The 12861-nt window shown below is 37.1% G+C and overlaps 2 protein-coding genes across 5 annotated transcripts in view; both read right to left on the reverse strand.

Moving 5' to 3' along the window:
- Nucleotides 1-5111, reverse strand: part of YIPF1 (Yip1 domain family member 1) — a 48231-nt gene extending 43120 nt beyond the window's left edge. For all 3 annotated transcript variants that reach the window (XM_037021859.2, XM_017658484.3, XM_037021861.2), the window contains exons 1-2: nucleotides 5050-5111; nucleotides 4591-4670 (exon numbers count right to left, since the gene is read on the reverse strand). In XM_037021859.2, coding sequence (XP_036877754.1) covers nucleotides 4591-4621 — 31 coding nt within the window. In that variant the 5' untranslated portion in view covers nucleotides 4622-4670; nucleotides 5050-5111. The remainder of the gene's footprint in view (nucleotides 1-4590; nucleotides 4671-5049) is intronic.
- A 351-nt stretch (nucleotides 5112-5462) lies between these two features.
- Nucleotides 5463-12861, reverse strand: part of IFT25 (intraflagellar transport 25) — a 79760-nt gene continuing 72361 nt past the window's right edge. The window contains exon 6 of one of the 2 annotated variants that reach the window (XM_037021864.2): nucleotides 5463-5762. In XM_037021864.2, the coding sequence (XP_036877759.2) occupies nucleotides 5463-5762 (300 nt within the window). The other variant, XM_037021881.2, reaches the window with a different exon arrangement.

Consider the following 12861-nt stretch of genomic DNA (forward strand, 5'->3'; position numbering starts at 1 on the left):
GAAAAAGAAACAGTCACAACTGACACCACAGAAATACAAAGTTATTAGAGAATTCTATGAAAAATTATATGCCAGTAAATTGGACAATCTAGAAGAAAAGGACAAATTCCTAGAAAAGTACAACCTTCCAAGACTGACCCAGGAAGAAGCAGAAAATCTGAACAGACTAATTATCAGCAATGACATCAAACTGGTAATCAAAAAACTTCCAACAAACAAACGTCCAGGACTTATGGCTTTACAGCTGAATTCTACCAAACATTTAAAGAAAAGCTAATACCCATCCTTCTTAAAATTATTCCAAAAAAGAGAAAAGGAGGGAGTACTTCCAAACTCATTATATGAGGCCAGCATCACTCTAATACCAAAACCAGAGAAAGACACTACAAAAAAAGAAAATTACATACCAATATCCCTGATGAACACAGATGCGGAAATACTCAACAAAATATTAGCAAACCAAATTAAAAAATGCATCAAAGGATCACTCATGACCAAGAGGAATTTATTCCAGGGATGCAAGGATGGTACACTATTCATAAATCAAATCAATGTGATACACTATATTAACAAAAGGAAGGTTAAAAACCACATATCATCATCAGGGAAATGCAAATTAAAACCACAATGAGATATCACTCACACCAGTTAGGATGGCCAACATCCAACAAACAAGAAACAAATATTGGCGAGGATGCAGAGAAAGAGGAACCCTCCTACATTGTTGATGAGAACAAAAAATGGTTCAGCCATTGTGGAAAGCAATATGGAGCTTCATCAAAAAACTAAAAATAGCAATACCATTTGACCCATGAATTCCACTCCTATGAATTTACCCAAAGAAAACAAGATCCCTTATTCAAAAAAACATATGTGCCCCTATGTTTATCACTGCACTATTTACAATAGCCAAGATATGGAAGCAACCTAAGTGTCCATCAATAGATGAATGGATACAGATGTGGTACATATACACAATGGAATATTATTCAGCCATAAAAAGAAAAGAAATCCTACCATTAGCAACAACATGGATGGAGCTAGAGGGTATTACGCTCAGTGAAATAAGCCAGGCGGAGAAAGACAAGTACCAAACGACTTCACTCATTTGTGGAGTATAACAACAAAGCAAAAGAGAAGGAACAAAACAGCAGCAGACTCACAGACACTGAGAGGGGACTAATGGTTACCAACGGGAAAGGGTTACCAAAGGGGAGGGTAGGCAGGGAGGAAGAAAGGGATTAAGGGGCACCACAGTTCACAATCACAATACAGTAGGTCACACGGAAGGTAGTAGAGCAGAAGACAAGTAATGACTCTGTAGCATCTTACTACGCTGATACACAATAACTGCAATGGGGCAGTGAGGACTTGATAATATGAATGAATGTTGAAAGCACAATGTTGTTAGTGTGAAACCTTCATAAAATTGTATATCAATGATACTGTAATAAAATAATTAATTTAAAAAACCCACATGATCATTTTAATAAATGCTGAAACAGCATGTGACAAAATTCAACGTCCATAAAATGGGTACAGATAGAGTGTACCTCAACATGATAAAGGCCATATACAGCAAACCCACAGCTAACATTATACTCAATGGTGAAAATCTGATAGCTTTTCCTCTAAGATCATGAACAAAGCAAGCATGTCCACTCTCACCACTTTTATTCAGCACAGTACTGGAGGTCCTAGCCACAGCAATCAGGCAAGAAAAAGAGATAAAAGGCATCCAACTTGGTAAGGAAGAAGTAAAACTGTCACTGTTTATAGATGACATGATACCAATATCCCTGGTACCAATATATAGAAAATCCTAAAGACTCCACCAAAAAACTGTTAGAAATAGCTGCATTCAGCAAAGTTTCAGGATATAAAATCAATACACAGAAATCTGTTGCACTCCTGTATACTAACAATGACCTAGCAGAAAGAGAAATCAGGAAAACAATTTCATTTACAACTCCATCAAAAATAATAAAATCCCTAGGAATAAACCTAACCAAGGAGGGGAAAGATCTATACTCTGAAAACTGTAAGATACTTAAGAGAGAAATTATAGACACAAATGAATGGAAATCTATCCCATACTCTTGGAAAAGAATATTGTTTCCTGCTGAAAGCAATTTACAGATTCAATGAAATCCCTATCAAAATATCAACATCATTTTTCAATGAACTAGAACAAATAGTATAAAATTAATATGGAACCACAAAAGACCCCAAGTAGCCAAAGCCATCCTGAGAAAGAAGAAAAAGAAGACTTCAAGCTATACCACAAAACAACAGTAATTAAAACAGTATGGTACCAATGTATCAATGGAACAGAACAGGGAGCCCAGATATAAATCCATGCATATATGGTCAATTAATATATGATAAAGGAGCCATGAATATGCAATAAGGAAAAGACAGTCCCTTCAATAACTAGTGTTGGGAAAACTGGACAGCTACATGTAAGAGAATGAAACTGAATACTATCTATCTCCATATAAAAAGTATATTTGAAATGGATCAAAAATCTAAATGTAAGACATGAAACCATAAAACTCTTGGAAGAAAACATAGGCAAAAATCTCTTGAACATAAGAATGAGCAATTTTTTTCTGGACACAGCTCCCTGGGCAAGGGAAACAAAAAGTGAACAAGTGGGACTACATCAAACTAAAAAGCTTCTGTACAGCCAAGGACACCATCAGCAGAACAAAAAGGCAACCTACAGTATGGGAGAATATATTTGTAAACAATTTCTCCAATACATGTTAACATCCAAAATATATAAAGAAGTCATTCAACTCAATACCAAAAGAATAAATAACCCAATTAAAAAAATGGGCAGAGGAACTGAACAGACTTTTTTCCAAAGAACAAATACAGACGGCCAACAGGCACATGAAAAGATGCTCCACATCACTAATCAGGGAAATGTAAATCAAAACTACACCAGTTAGTATTGCCACTATCCAAGAGACAAAAAATAACAAGTGTTGATGAGGACGTAGAGAAAAGGGAACCTTCCTACACTGTAGGTGGGAATGTAAATTGGTGCAGCCACTGTGGAAAGCAGTATGGAGTTTTCTCAGAAAACTAAAAATAGAAATATCATATGACCCAGTAATTCCACTTCTAGGAATTTATCCAAAGAAAACAAAATCCTCATTCAAAAAGATATATGCACCCCTATGTTTACTGCCACCTTATTTATCCAAAATATGGGAGCAACCAAAATGTCTATCAATAGATGGATGAATGGACAAAGAAGAGGTGGTACATATACACAATGGAATATTATTCAGCTATAAAAAAGAAAGAAATCCTGCCATTTGCAACAACATGGATGGGTCCAGACAGCATTATGCTAAATGAAAGAAGCCAGGCAGAAAATGACAAATACCATATGATTTCACTTATTTGTGGAATCTAAAAACAAAACAAAACAAAATGAACAAAATAGCAGTAGACTCATAGACACTGAGAAGGGAATGGTGGTTACCATGGGGGAGGGGTTGAGGTGAGGCGGGGAGGGAGACGGGTATAAAGGGGCACAAAAACTCTCAATCATCATATAAGCTGGCCACAGGGATGGGAGTACAGCATGGACAATACAGCCAATGGTTCTGTAACATCTTCTTATATTAACGGTAACCACACTAATTGGGGTGAGGATTTAATAATGTGGCTAACTGTTGAACCACTATGGGTATACTTGAAACCAATATAAGATTGTATATCGACTACAGTTCAATTAAAAAAAAAATAGAAAGCACTTAGAATAGTGCCTGATATATAGTAAGGGCAGCACAAGTGTTTATAAGACAAATAAGCATGTGTCAATCCCTAGTTGAGGTCAGACTCTAGATTATGAAAAAACTAAAAACAGAAATATCATATGACCCAGTAATTCCACTTCTAGGAATTTACCCAAAGAAAACAAAATCCTCATTCAAAAAGATACATGCACCCCTATGCGCATCTAGATTATGAGCTATGAACTTTTCCTTCAGCACTTTCATAGCTTGTAGATACATATTTACATGTTTCATTTAACAAATGAACGTCTCCCTCACTAGATTGAGAGCGTCTTAAGGGAAGAAACTGACGGTTTGTTCACTCTTCTATCCCTGGTAACAACAATAATTGCCTGGTTCATGGTCACACTCATGAAGTACTTACTGATTCAATGAAGGATGACCTGATCACATTTCATCATAATTATCTTTTTACACTTTTTTTTTCACTACTCCAGCAGTGTAAAAACTTTTCCTTTATCTTATTTCCTGTATCTAGCACAGTTTTAAACACAAAGTAGTGCTCAATAAATGTTTGTTGAACCAAAGCAGGAACTCTATAAAACATTTTCTGTAATCATTGTACTAAGTTTATGATGCTACCAATCTGAAGGGCTGTTTGGCAAAAAAGGACAGCTGGTGCAGACAAACAGAAAAAACCTGGGTGTGTCCAAGATTCTTCTCCCAAAATGTTTGAAATAAACTTATTTAATATATGTACAACAATAGCTATGAAACTCTAGTTGTGACTGTGGAAATACTGATCATAAAAGGTGAGCACCCAACTGATATATACCTTCAAACTGCAAGTCATCTACAGTTGCCATTCAGCCAGAGGGTCTTCTCCCAATTCTAAGTGAGAAACTTTGCAGAGGTCTAAAAAGGAAAAACAAACAAACTTCATAGGATCCCCAAATATCTGCAAACAGGTCTTACTGCAGTGTTACAAATGGTATTGATTTCCCTCGCCTCCTTTTTTATTGGAGTTGGCAAGTTTATATAAAAATAACCCTTTAGTATCAGATATTAAATCAGTTGTAAAGAGACTTAAGGTTGGGGGAGTGAAGGAGGTTGGGGGAAGGTGTCCAAAGGTTCCATCCACTTGCACTCACAGACCAGGTGCAGCCTGGAGATGGAAGGGTGAGAAAGAGGAGGCTGGGGTTTGAGAGAGGTGGCTATGAAGCCAGTGAAGGGCATGGGCAGTTCAGCCTAGCCCGCGTGGTTAAGGGCATACAGGCTCTGGCGTCAGACAGACCTGGGTATGATTCCTGATTCTGCTGCTTCTCTGTAGGCTGTGTGGACTGTAGGCTTCCTCGGGGCCTCAGCTTCCTCATCTGTAGAATGGGTTCACAATTGTACCTACTCACACGGTGTCAGAGGCCGTTCAATGAGACAGTGCGTGGAAGGTGGTCAGTGCACAGCCAAGCAGTTAGTAGGCGGAGGAGTGGCGGCGACCCTGCACTGGCGCACCACGAGCCCGGGCTAGTCTGGGGAAAGAGCTGCCCAAGGTACAGAGGCAGCGCTTTAGGGGCAGGAGCTGGGCCGCAGTAGCCCGGGCGGGCAGGAAATTGCAGGCCCCTCTGCCCGGGGTCGGACCCACAGACCCAGCCACCTCACCTCTGGGTAACAGGCCTCCAGCCAGTCCCGGTAAGGCTCGAGCTCCTGATACTACGCGCAGGTTCCGGTCCCGCCTAGCAGCCGGAAGCTGGAGATCCGGGAGGCGGAACCTCTCCACCTCCTCTGAGCAGGTCCCCGCCTCCTTAAAGAGACAGCAGCACTTGGGGCGGGGGTTGGGGGGCGAAGCTCAGGAGACCTCAGCAGGCCGCCGCCCCTGCGGAGCGGGAGGCTTGGCTTCTTAAAGAGACCGACACAGCTCCGCGGAGGAGGGGTGCTCTGCTCGCCTGTCTCCGCAGGGTCGGAGAACTCTCGAGCGTGAGGTTTTCCTTCTGTTGGTTTATACCTCTTTTCCTATTGAGATATGGAACAGTAACGAAGGACGATTGTCAAAACAAAAATGCCATGAATCCCTCGCAAGTCTTTTTTGGCCGTAAAGATTTAATTAGCCAGAGAGGGAGGGAAGGAGTCAAGTGTTAGTTCTGAGTTTGTGATTGACTGAGGGCAGGATGACGCCTGTCCGGGACACCCGAGTAAGTGATAATTTGTTCCTTCACTAGGTTTGCCTTTAGCGCAGTAACTCTCATCGTTTGCGCTTCTTTGCCAACCTGTGAATGCCTCGAGGACAAGATCGAAATGATTCTGGTCTGTGGGTCCCAGTGTCCAGCCCAGGGTGAGGCACACAATAGTTGCTCACTGAAGGTTTACAGTAGTGAACAAGTTCTGGCTGGCTGAGCACCTAAAGGCAAATTCTGGGCTCACACGAGCTGGAATATGCGACGCTGGCCTCTCCACACTGGGCCCTTGTGGTCAATTGGAAAGACTTCATATCTACTACTAATAATAATTTTTGATAGATTGTTGTTAAATCACCCTTGAATACTGTGGTTTTCATTTGGTATTATTTTGTTGAGAATTCTGGGAAATTTTGAATTTATGTTTTGTAAGTGAAATGGACCTATGCTTTAATTGTACAGCTTTCAAATTAAGAGTAAGGAGATAAACAGGCACAAAATCTCAAGTATAATATAAATTAGTCACAGGGATGAAAGTACAGCATAAAGGATAAAAAAATTATATAGCTTCCTAAAAGGCATTCCTTCTTTTTCTGTTTTCTGGAATCTTGTACAAGGCAGGTATTACCAATCCCTTGAAAGATTGGTTAAACTCTTCAGTAAAGTCATGTAAGGCTAGGACTCTTGTGGGGAAGAAGTCTGATTAAGAGTTTCAGTTTTTAAACGGGCATTGGTCTTTTCACATTTCTGTTTCTTTTTACACCAATTGCAGTAATGTTTTTTATATTTTTCAGAAATTTATCACGTCATCAAATTTTTCAGTTACTGACACGCTCAAATGTCATTTTATTTTTTAAATCTGTTGTGTTTGTTCTCACTAGTGTTTGAGATTTTTTTCTGGATCAGATACTGTTAGAATTTTGTCTATCTTACTAATCTTTTCAAGGAACAAGTTTTTGGGTCTTTTTTTTCCCTTCTTGCTCTCCATTCACCACCCCCACCCCTCATTCATTCATTCCTTTCCTTATCTTCATTATTTCCTCTTGTGGCGAGAACAGAGGGGAATTTAATTCCTTTATTGTCCTCCTAGTTACTCATTTGAATGTTTAGTTCATTTATTTGTTCTTTCTTGTTTTATAAAAAAAAGTATTTAAAGATGTTTTATTCTTAGTATTGCTTTAGCTATGACCCATATTGTGCTTTCATTGTTACTCAATTCTAAACATTTTGTAATTTTCCATGTGATTTCTTCTTCAATCCAAGGCTTATTTCATAGCATGTTTTATAGTTTCAAGGCATAGAGATTTCTAAGCTATCATTTTGTTACTCAGTTCCAATTTAATGATGATGTAAAATTCAGTAGTTATTAGTACATTCTACTACTTTTATTAATTCTAATAGTGGCATTGTATTTTTTAAGACTTTTTTTTTAGAGAAGTTTTAGGTTCCCAGAAAAACTGAAAAGGTATAGAGATTTCCCATATACCCCTGCCCTTAGACATGCATAGCCTCCCCATTATCAACATACCCCACCAGAATGTTTCATTTGTTACAGCTGATAAACCTGCAGGCCTTTGCTTACATTAGGTGTTCTCATGATGTATATTCTGTGGGTTTGGACAAATATATAATGACACGTATCAAGCATTATAGTGTTATACAGAGTATTTTCAATGCCTCCAAATTTTTCTGTGTTCCTCCTATTCATCGCTTCCTGCCATCCCCTGGCAAGCACTGATATTTTCACTGTCTTCATAGTGTTGCTTTTTCCAGAAAGTCATATGAATCATACAATATGTAGCCTTCTTAGACTGGCTTCTTTCACTTAGTAATATGCCTTTAAGTTTCCTCTGTGGCTTATAGTTCATTTCTTTTAAGCACTCATATTCCATTGTCTGGATGTACCACAATTTATCTGTTCACCTACTGAAGAATATCTTGGTATCTTGGTTGCATCCAAAATGTGTTATACACATGCCATGGGTATAATTCAGCCTTAAGAAGGAAGGAAATTCTGCAATATGCTACAATAGGATGAATCTGGACATAACGCTAAGTGAAATAAGCCAGTCACAAAAATCAAATACTTTGATTCCACTTATATGAGGTACTGAGAGTACTCAAACTCATAAAGAAGATATATAGGAAAAAATCATAAAGAAAATGGTGGTTGCCAGTTGCTGGGGGGAGGCAGGAGTCAGGACTTACTGTTTAATAGGTATAGTTTCAGTTTTACAAGATGAAAAGAGTTATAGGAATGGATAGTTGTGATGGTTGTACAATGTGAATATTCTTAATGCCACTGAATTGTACACTTGTAAATGGCTACAGTGATAAATTTTGTTGCATGTATTTTACTACAATAAAAAAAAGTTTCAAAGTAATAGTAGCAGTGGTTATAAATATGGATCATACAGTTCTAATAACTATTTGAATAACAATTCCATTTCAAAAAAAATAAAGGAATGGAGAAAGATCACTATGCTAATTAAAAGAAAGCTGGGATGGCTATATTAATTTCAGACAGAGAAAACTTCAAAGCAAGGAAAACTGTCAGGGATAAAGAGGGCATTATATAATGATAAAGGGGTCAATTCTCCAAGAAGACATAATAATCTTTAATGTGTATGTGTCTAACAACAGGGCATCAAAATACATGAGACAAAAACTGATAGAACTGAAAGGAGAAAAAGATAAGTCCACTAGTATAGTTGGAGACTTTAACATCCCTGTATCAGGAATGAACAAATCTAGCAGGAAGAAAGTCAATAAGGACATACTAGAACTCAATGGCACCACTGGTCAACTGGATATAAATGACATCTAAAGGTCATCCAGCAGCAGCGGAATACACATTCTTCTTAAGCTTATAGAATATTCACCAAGATAGAACACATTCTGGGCCATAAAACATACTCTAACAAATTTAAAAATAGAAATTATACTATGTATACTCTCAGGCTACAATGGAATCAACTAGAAATCTGTAACAGAAAAATACCTGGAAAGTCCCAAAATACTTGTAGACTAAACAAACACTTCTAAATAACACAGGTCCAAATAAAGAATCCCAGGAGAAATCAAGAAGTTTTTTGAACTAAATGAAAATACCACTTAGCACAATTTGTGAGATGCAGCAGACGTGTTAACTGACAGGGAAGTTAATAGCACTGAATGCATATATTAGAAAAAAATATCTAAATCAATAATTTAAGCTTCCACCTTAGGGAACTAGAAGGAGAAGAGAAGATTAAATCTAAAATAAGCAGAAAAAAATAAGTAATAAAAATTAGAGCAGATATCAATGGAATTGAAAACAGAAAATCAATAGAGAAAAATCAGTGAAACCAAAAGCTGATTCTTTGAGAAGACCAAGAAAACCAATAAACAAATAAACCTCTAGTCTACCTGAGAAAAAAAGAGAGAAGACAACATTTCTAGTATCAGAAATGAAAGCAGGGACATCACTACAGATGCCATGGTTATTAAAAGGAGGATAATAATGGGATACGATAAATAACTCTATGCCCACAAGTGTGATAACCTAGAGGAAATGGATCAATTCTTTGAAAGACACAATCTGTGAAAACTCACAGGAGAAGAAATAAACAATCTGAATAGGCCTATATCTATTAAATAAATTGAATCAATAATTAATAACCTTCCAAAACAGAAAAGGCCTAGATGGGTTCATTGGTGAATTCTACCAAATATTAAAGGAAGAAATTATACCAATTCTCTACATTCTCACCCAGAAATTAGAAGTTGAGGGAATACTTTCTAATTCATTCTATAAAGCCAACATTACCCTAATACCAAATGAGACAAAGGCATTACAAGAAAATTACAGACCAATATCTCTCATGAATATGGATGTAAAAATCTTCAACATAATATTAGCAAATTGAAAATTCAAAAAGATATATGTACCCCTAGATAGAAAATTAAATCCAAAAATAGAAATTATACTATATATACTCTCAGGTCACAATGGAATCAACTAGAAATCAATAACAGAAAAATACCTGTGAAGTCCTGGTATTTTTTTACCAAAGAACTAAAAAAAATAATCATACACCATGGCCAAGTGGGATTTATTCCAGATGTATAATGCTGGTTCAACATTCAAAAATCAATTAATGTAACCCATTTAATCTACAAACTAAAGAAGAAAAATCACATGATCATATTAATACAAGCAGAAAAAGCATTTGACAAAATCTAACACTCATTGATGATAAAAATACTTAGCAAACTAGGAAGAGAGGGGGAACTTCCTCAACTTGATAAAGAATATCTACAAAAAACCACAACATCATACTTAATGGTGAGAAACTAGAAGCTCTTGGGCTAAGTCAAGAACAAAGCAAGGATATCCCCTGTTGGCTCACAAACTGGTCCCCTTACACAGCAGGCAAGGAGAGACCAAAGAAAGGGGTAGGCCACTCTAAATCAGAAGGTGGCAGTTTTAATAAGCAAGAAAACTTATTTATGAGTAGCCCTAAGGCAAGTAAATCTCTCCACCTATCTGCCAGAATCTTAAAAGTTTATAGAGTCCTTAACTGGGTTCAATCACATATACTTGTTCAAATGGTCTCAATACCACATTACTATCTTAAGGCTAAATACTTGGGCAGCTTCTAGAATGGGAAGACAAGTGGAACACACATTCCAAGGACAGGGGAAGGGGTGAGGAGCCTCTGATTGCCTGGGTACAGCTTGTGGGTCAACCAGCAGTCACATCTTCTCAGTGATTTCCTCCAAGTTCTCTCACCACTCTTTCAACATCATACTGGAAGTCTTAGCTAATGCAATGAGACAAGAAAAGGTACACCGATTGGGAAGGAATAAATAAAACTGTCTCTGTTCATAGCTTACATGATTGTTTATGTAGAAAATCTGAATAAAACAACCAAAAAAAACTCCTGGAACCAATAAGTGATTATAGCAAAGTTCTAGGATACAAGGTTAATACACAAAAGTCAATTCCTTTTCTATATACCAACAATGAAAAATTAGAATCTGAAATTAAAATCATAAGACCATTTATATTAGCAGCCTAAAATACTTACCTAAGAAATACTTAGGTAAAAATCTAACAAATATGTACAAGATTTATATAAGGAAAACTACAAAACTCTGATGAAAGCAATCAAAGAACTAAATAAAAGGAGAGATATTCCATGTTCATGAATAGGAAGACTCAATGTTGCCAAGATGTCAGTTCTTCTAACACAATCTATAAATTCAACACAATCCCAATCTACATCCAAGCAAGTTATTTTGTAGATATTGACAAACTGATTCAAAGTTTGCATGGAAAGGTAAAAGACCCAGAATAGCTACATCAATATTAAAGGAGAATGACAAAGTTGGAGGACTGACTATTCAACTTCAAGACTTGTTACAGACATAAAGTAAGATAGTATAATCTAAACTATATTTCAATAAAAATGATTTTTAAAAAACAGTATGATGTCAGCAAAAGAATAGAAAAATAGCTCAATAGAAAAAAAGAGAGAGCCCAGAAATAGTTAATTGATCTTTTATTTTTTTTATTTTGGTATCACTAATGTACAATTACATGAGCAACATTATGGTTACCAGACTCCCCCCATTATCAAGCCCCCACCACATACCCCATTACAGTCACTGTCCATCAGAGTAGTAAGACACTATAGAATCACTAAGTTAATTGATCTTTGACAAAAGAATAAAAGCAGTACAAAGAAGAAAAGACAGTCTCTTCAATAAACGGTGTTGGAACAACTCGACATAGCATGCAAAAAAAATGAACCCAGGCATAGACCTTATACCTTTAGAAAAAATTAACTCAAAATGGATCTTAGACCCACATGTAAAACACAAACCTATAAAACTTGCAGAAAAAGTATGAGAAAAACTAGATGACCTTGAGTTTGGTGATGACTTTTTAGATACAACACCAAAGACACAATTCATGAAAAAAAGAATCAATAAGTTGGACTTCATTAAAATTAAAAACTGCTCTGCAAAAGACACTGTCAAGAGGCTGAGAAACAAGCTACAGACTGGGAGAAAGTATCTGCAAAAGACACAGCTGACTGCTATCTAAAATAAAGAACTCTTAAAACTCAATAAAATAACAAACAATCTGATTTTAAAATGAGCAAAATTTTGGAACAGACACTTCATACATGGAGTGTCTGTATGTGTCTTCATATATATAAAGACATATATGGAGACAAATAAGTATATAAAAAGTTGTTCAGTATCATATGTCATTAGGGAATTATAAATTCAAACGACAATGAGATACCAAACCACACCTATTAGAATGGCCAATATGCAAAACACAGACAACACCATATGCTGGTGAGGATATGGAGCAATGGGAACTCTCTCGCTCACTGATGGAAATGCAAAACGGTGCATCTGCTTTAGAAGACGGTTTGGCAATTTCTCAAAAATAACTATTTTCTTACCCTAAGATCCTGCAACTGCACTCCTTGGTATTTACCCAAATGTGTTGAAAACTTCTGTTCACACAAAAACCGGCACACAGACGTTTGTGGCAGATGTCTGTCTTAGTCCATAAGGGCTGCTCTAACAGAGTACCATAGGCTTGATGGATTATAAACAACAGAAATTTTTTTCTCATGTTTTGAAGTCTGGGAAGTCCAAAATAAAGGTGCCAGCAGATCTGGTGACTAGTGAGGGACCAGCCATCTTGCGGTCCTCACACAAAGAAGGGACAACAGAGCTCTCTGGGGTCTCTCTTATAAGGGCACTAATCTCATTCATTAGGACTCCACACTAATTACCTAAGCACCTCACAAAGACCCCACCTCCAAACACCATCACATTGGGGATAGGTTTCAATATATGTATGTATGTTTGTGGTTGGGGGAGCACAAACATTCGGCCTGTGGCAGCAGCTTTATTCATAATTGCCAAAA

The sequence above is a fragment of the Manis javanica genome, chromosome 4 (assembly GCF_040802235.1).
Source record: "Manis javanica isolate MJ-LG chromosome 4, MJ_LKY, whole genome shotgun sequence".
Lineage (NCBI taxonomy): Eukaryota > Metazoa > Chordata > Mammalia > Pholidota > Manidae > Manis > Manis javanica.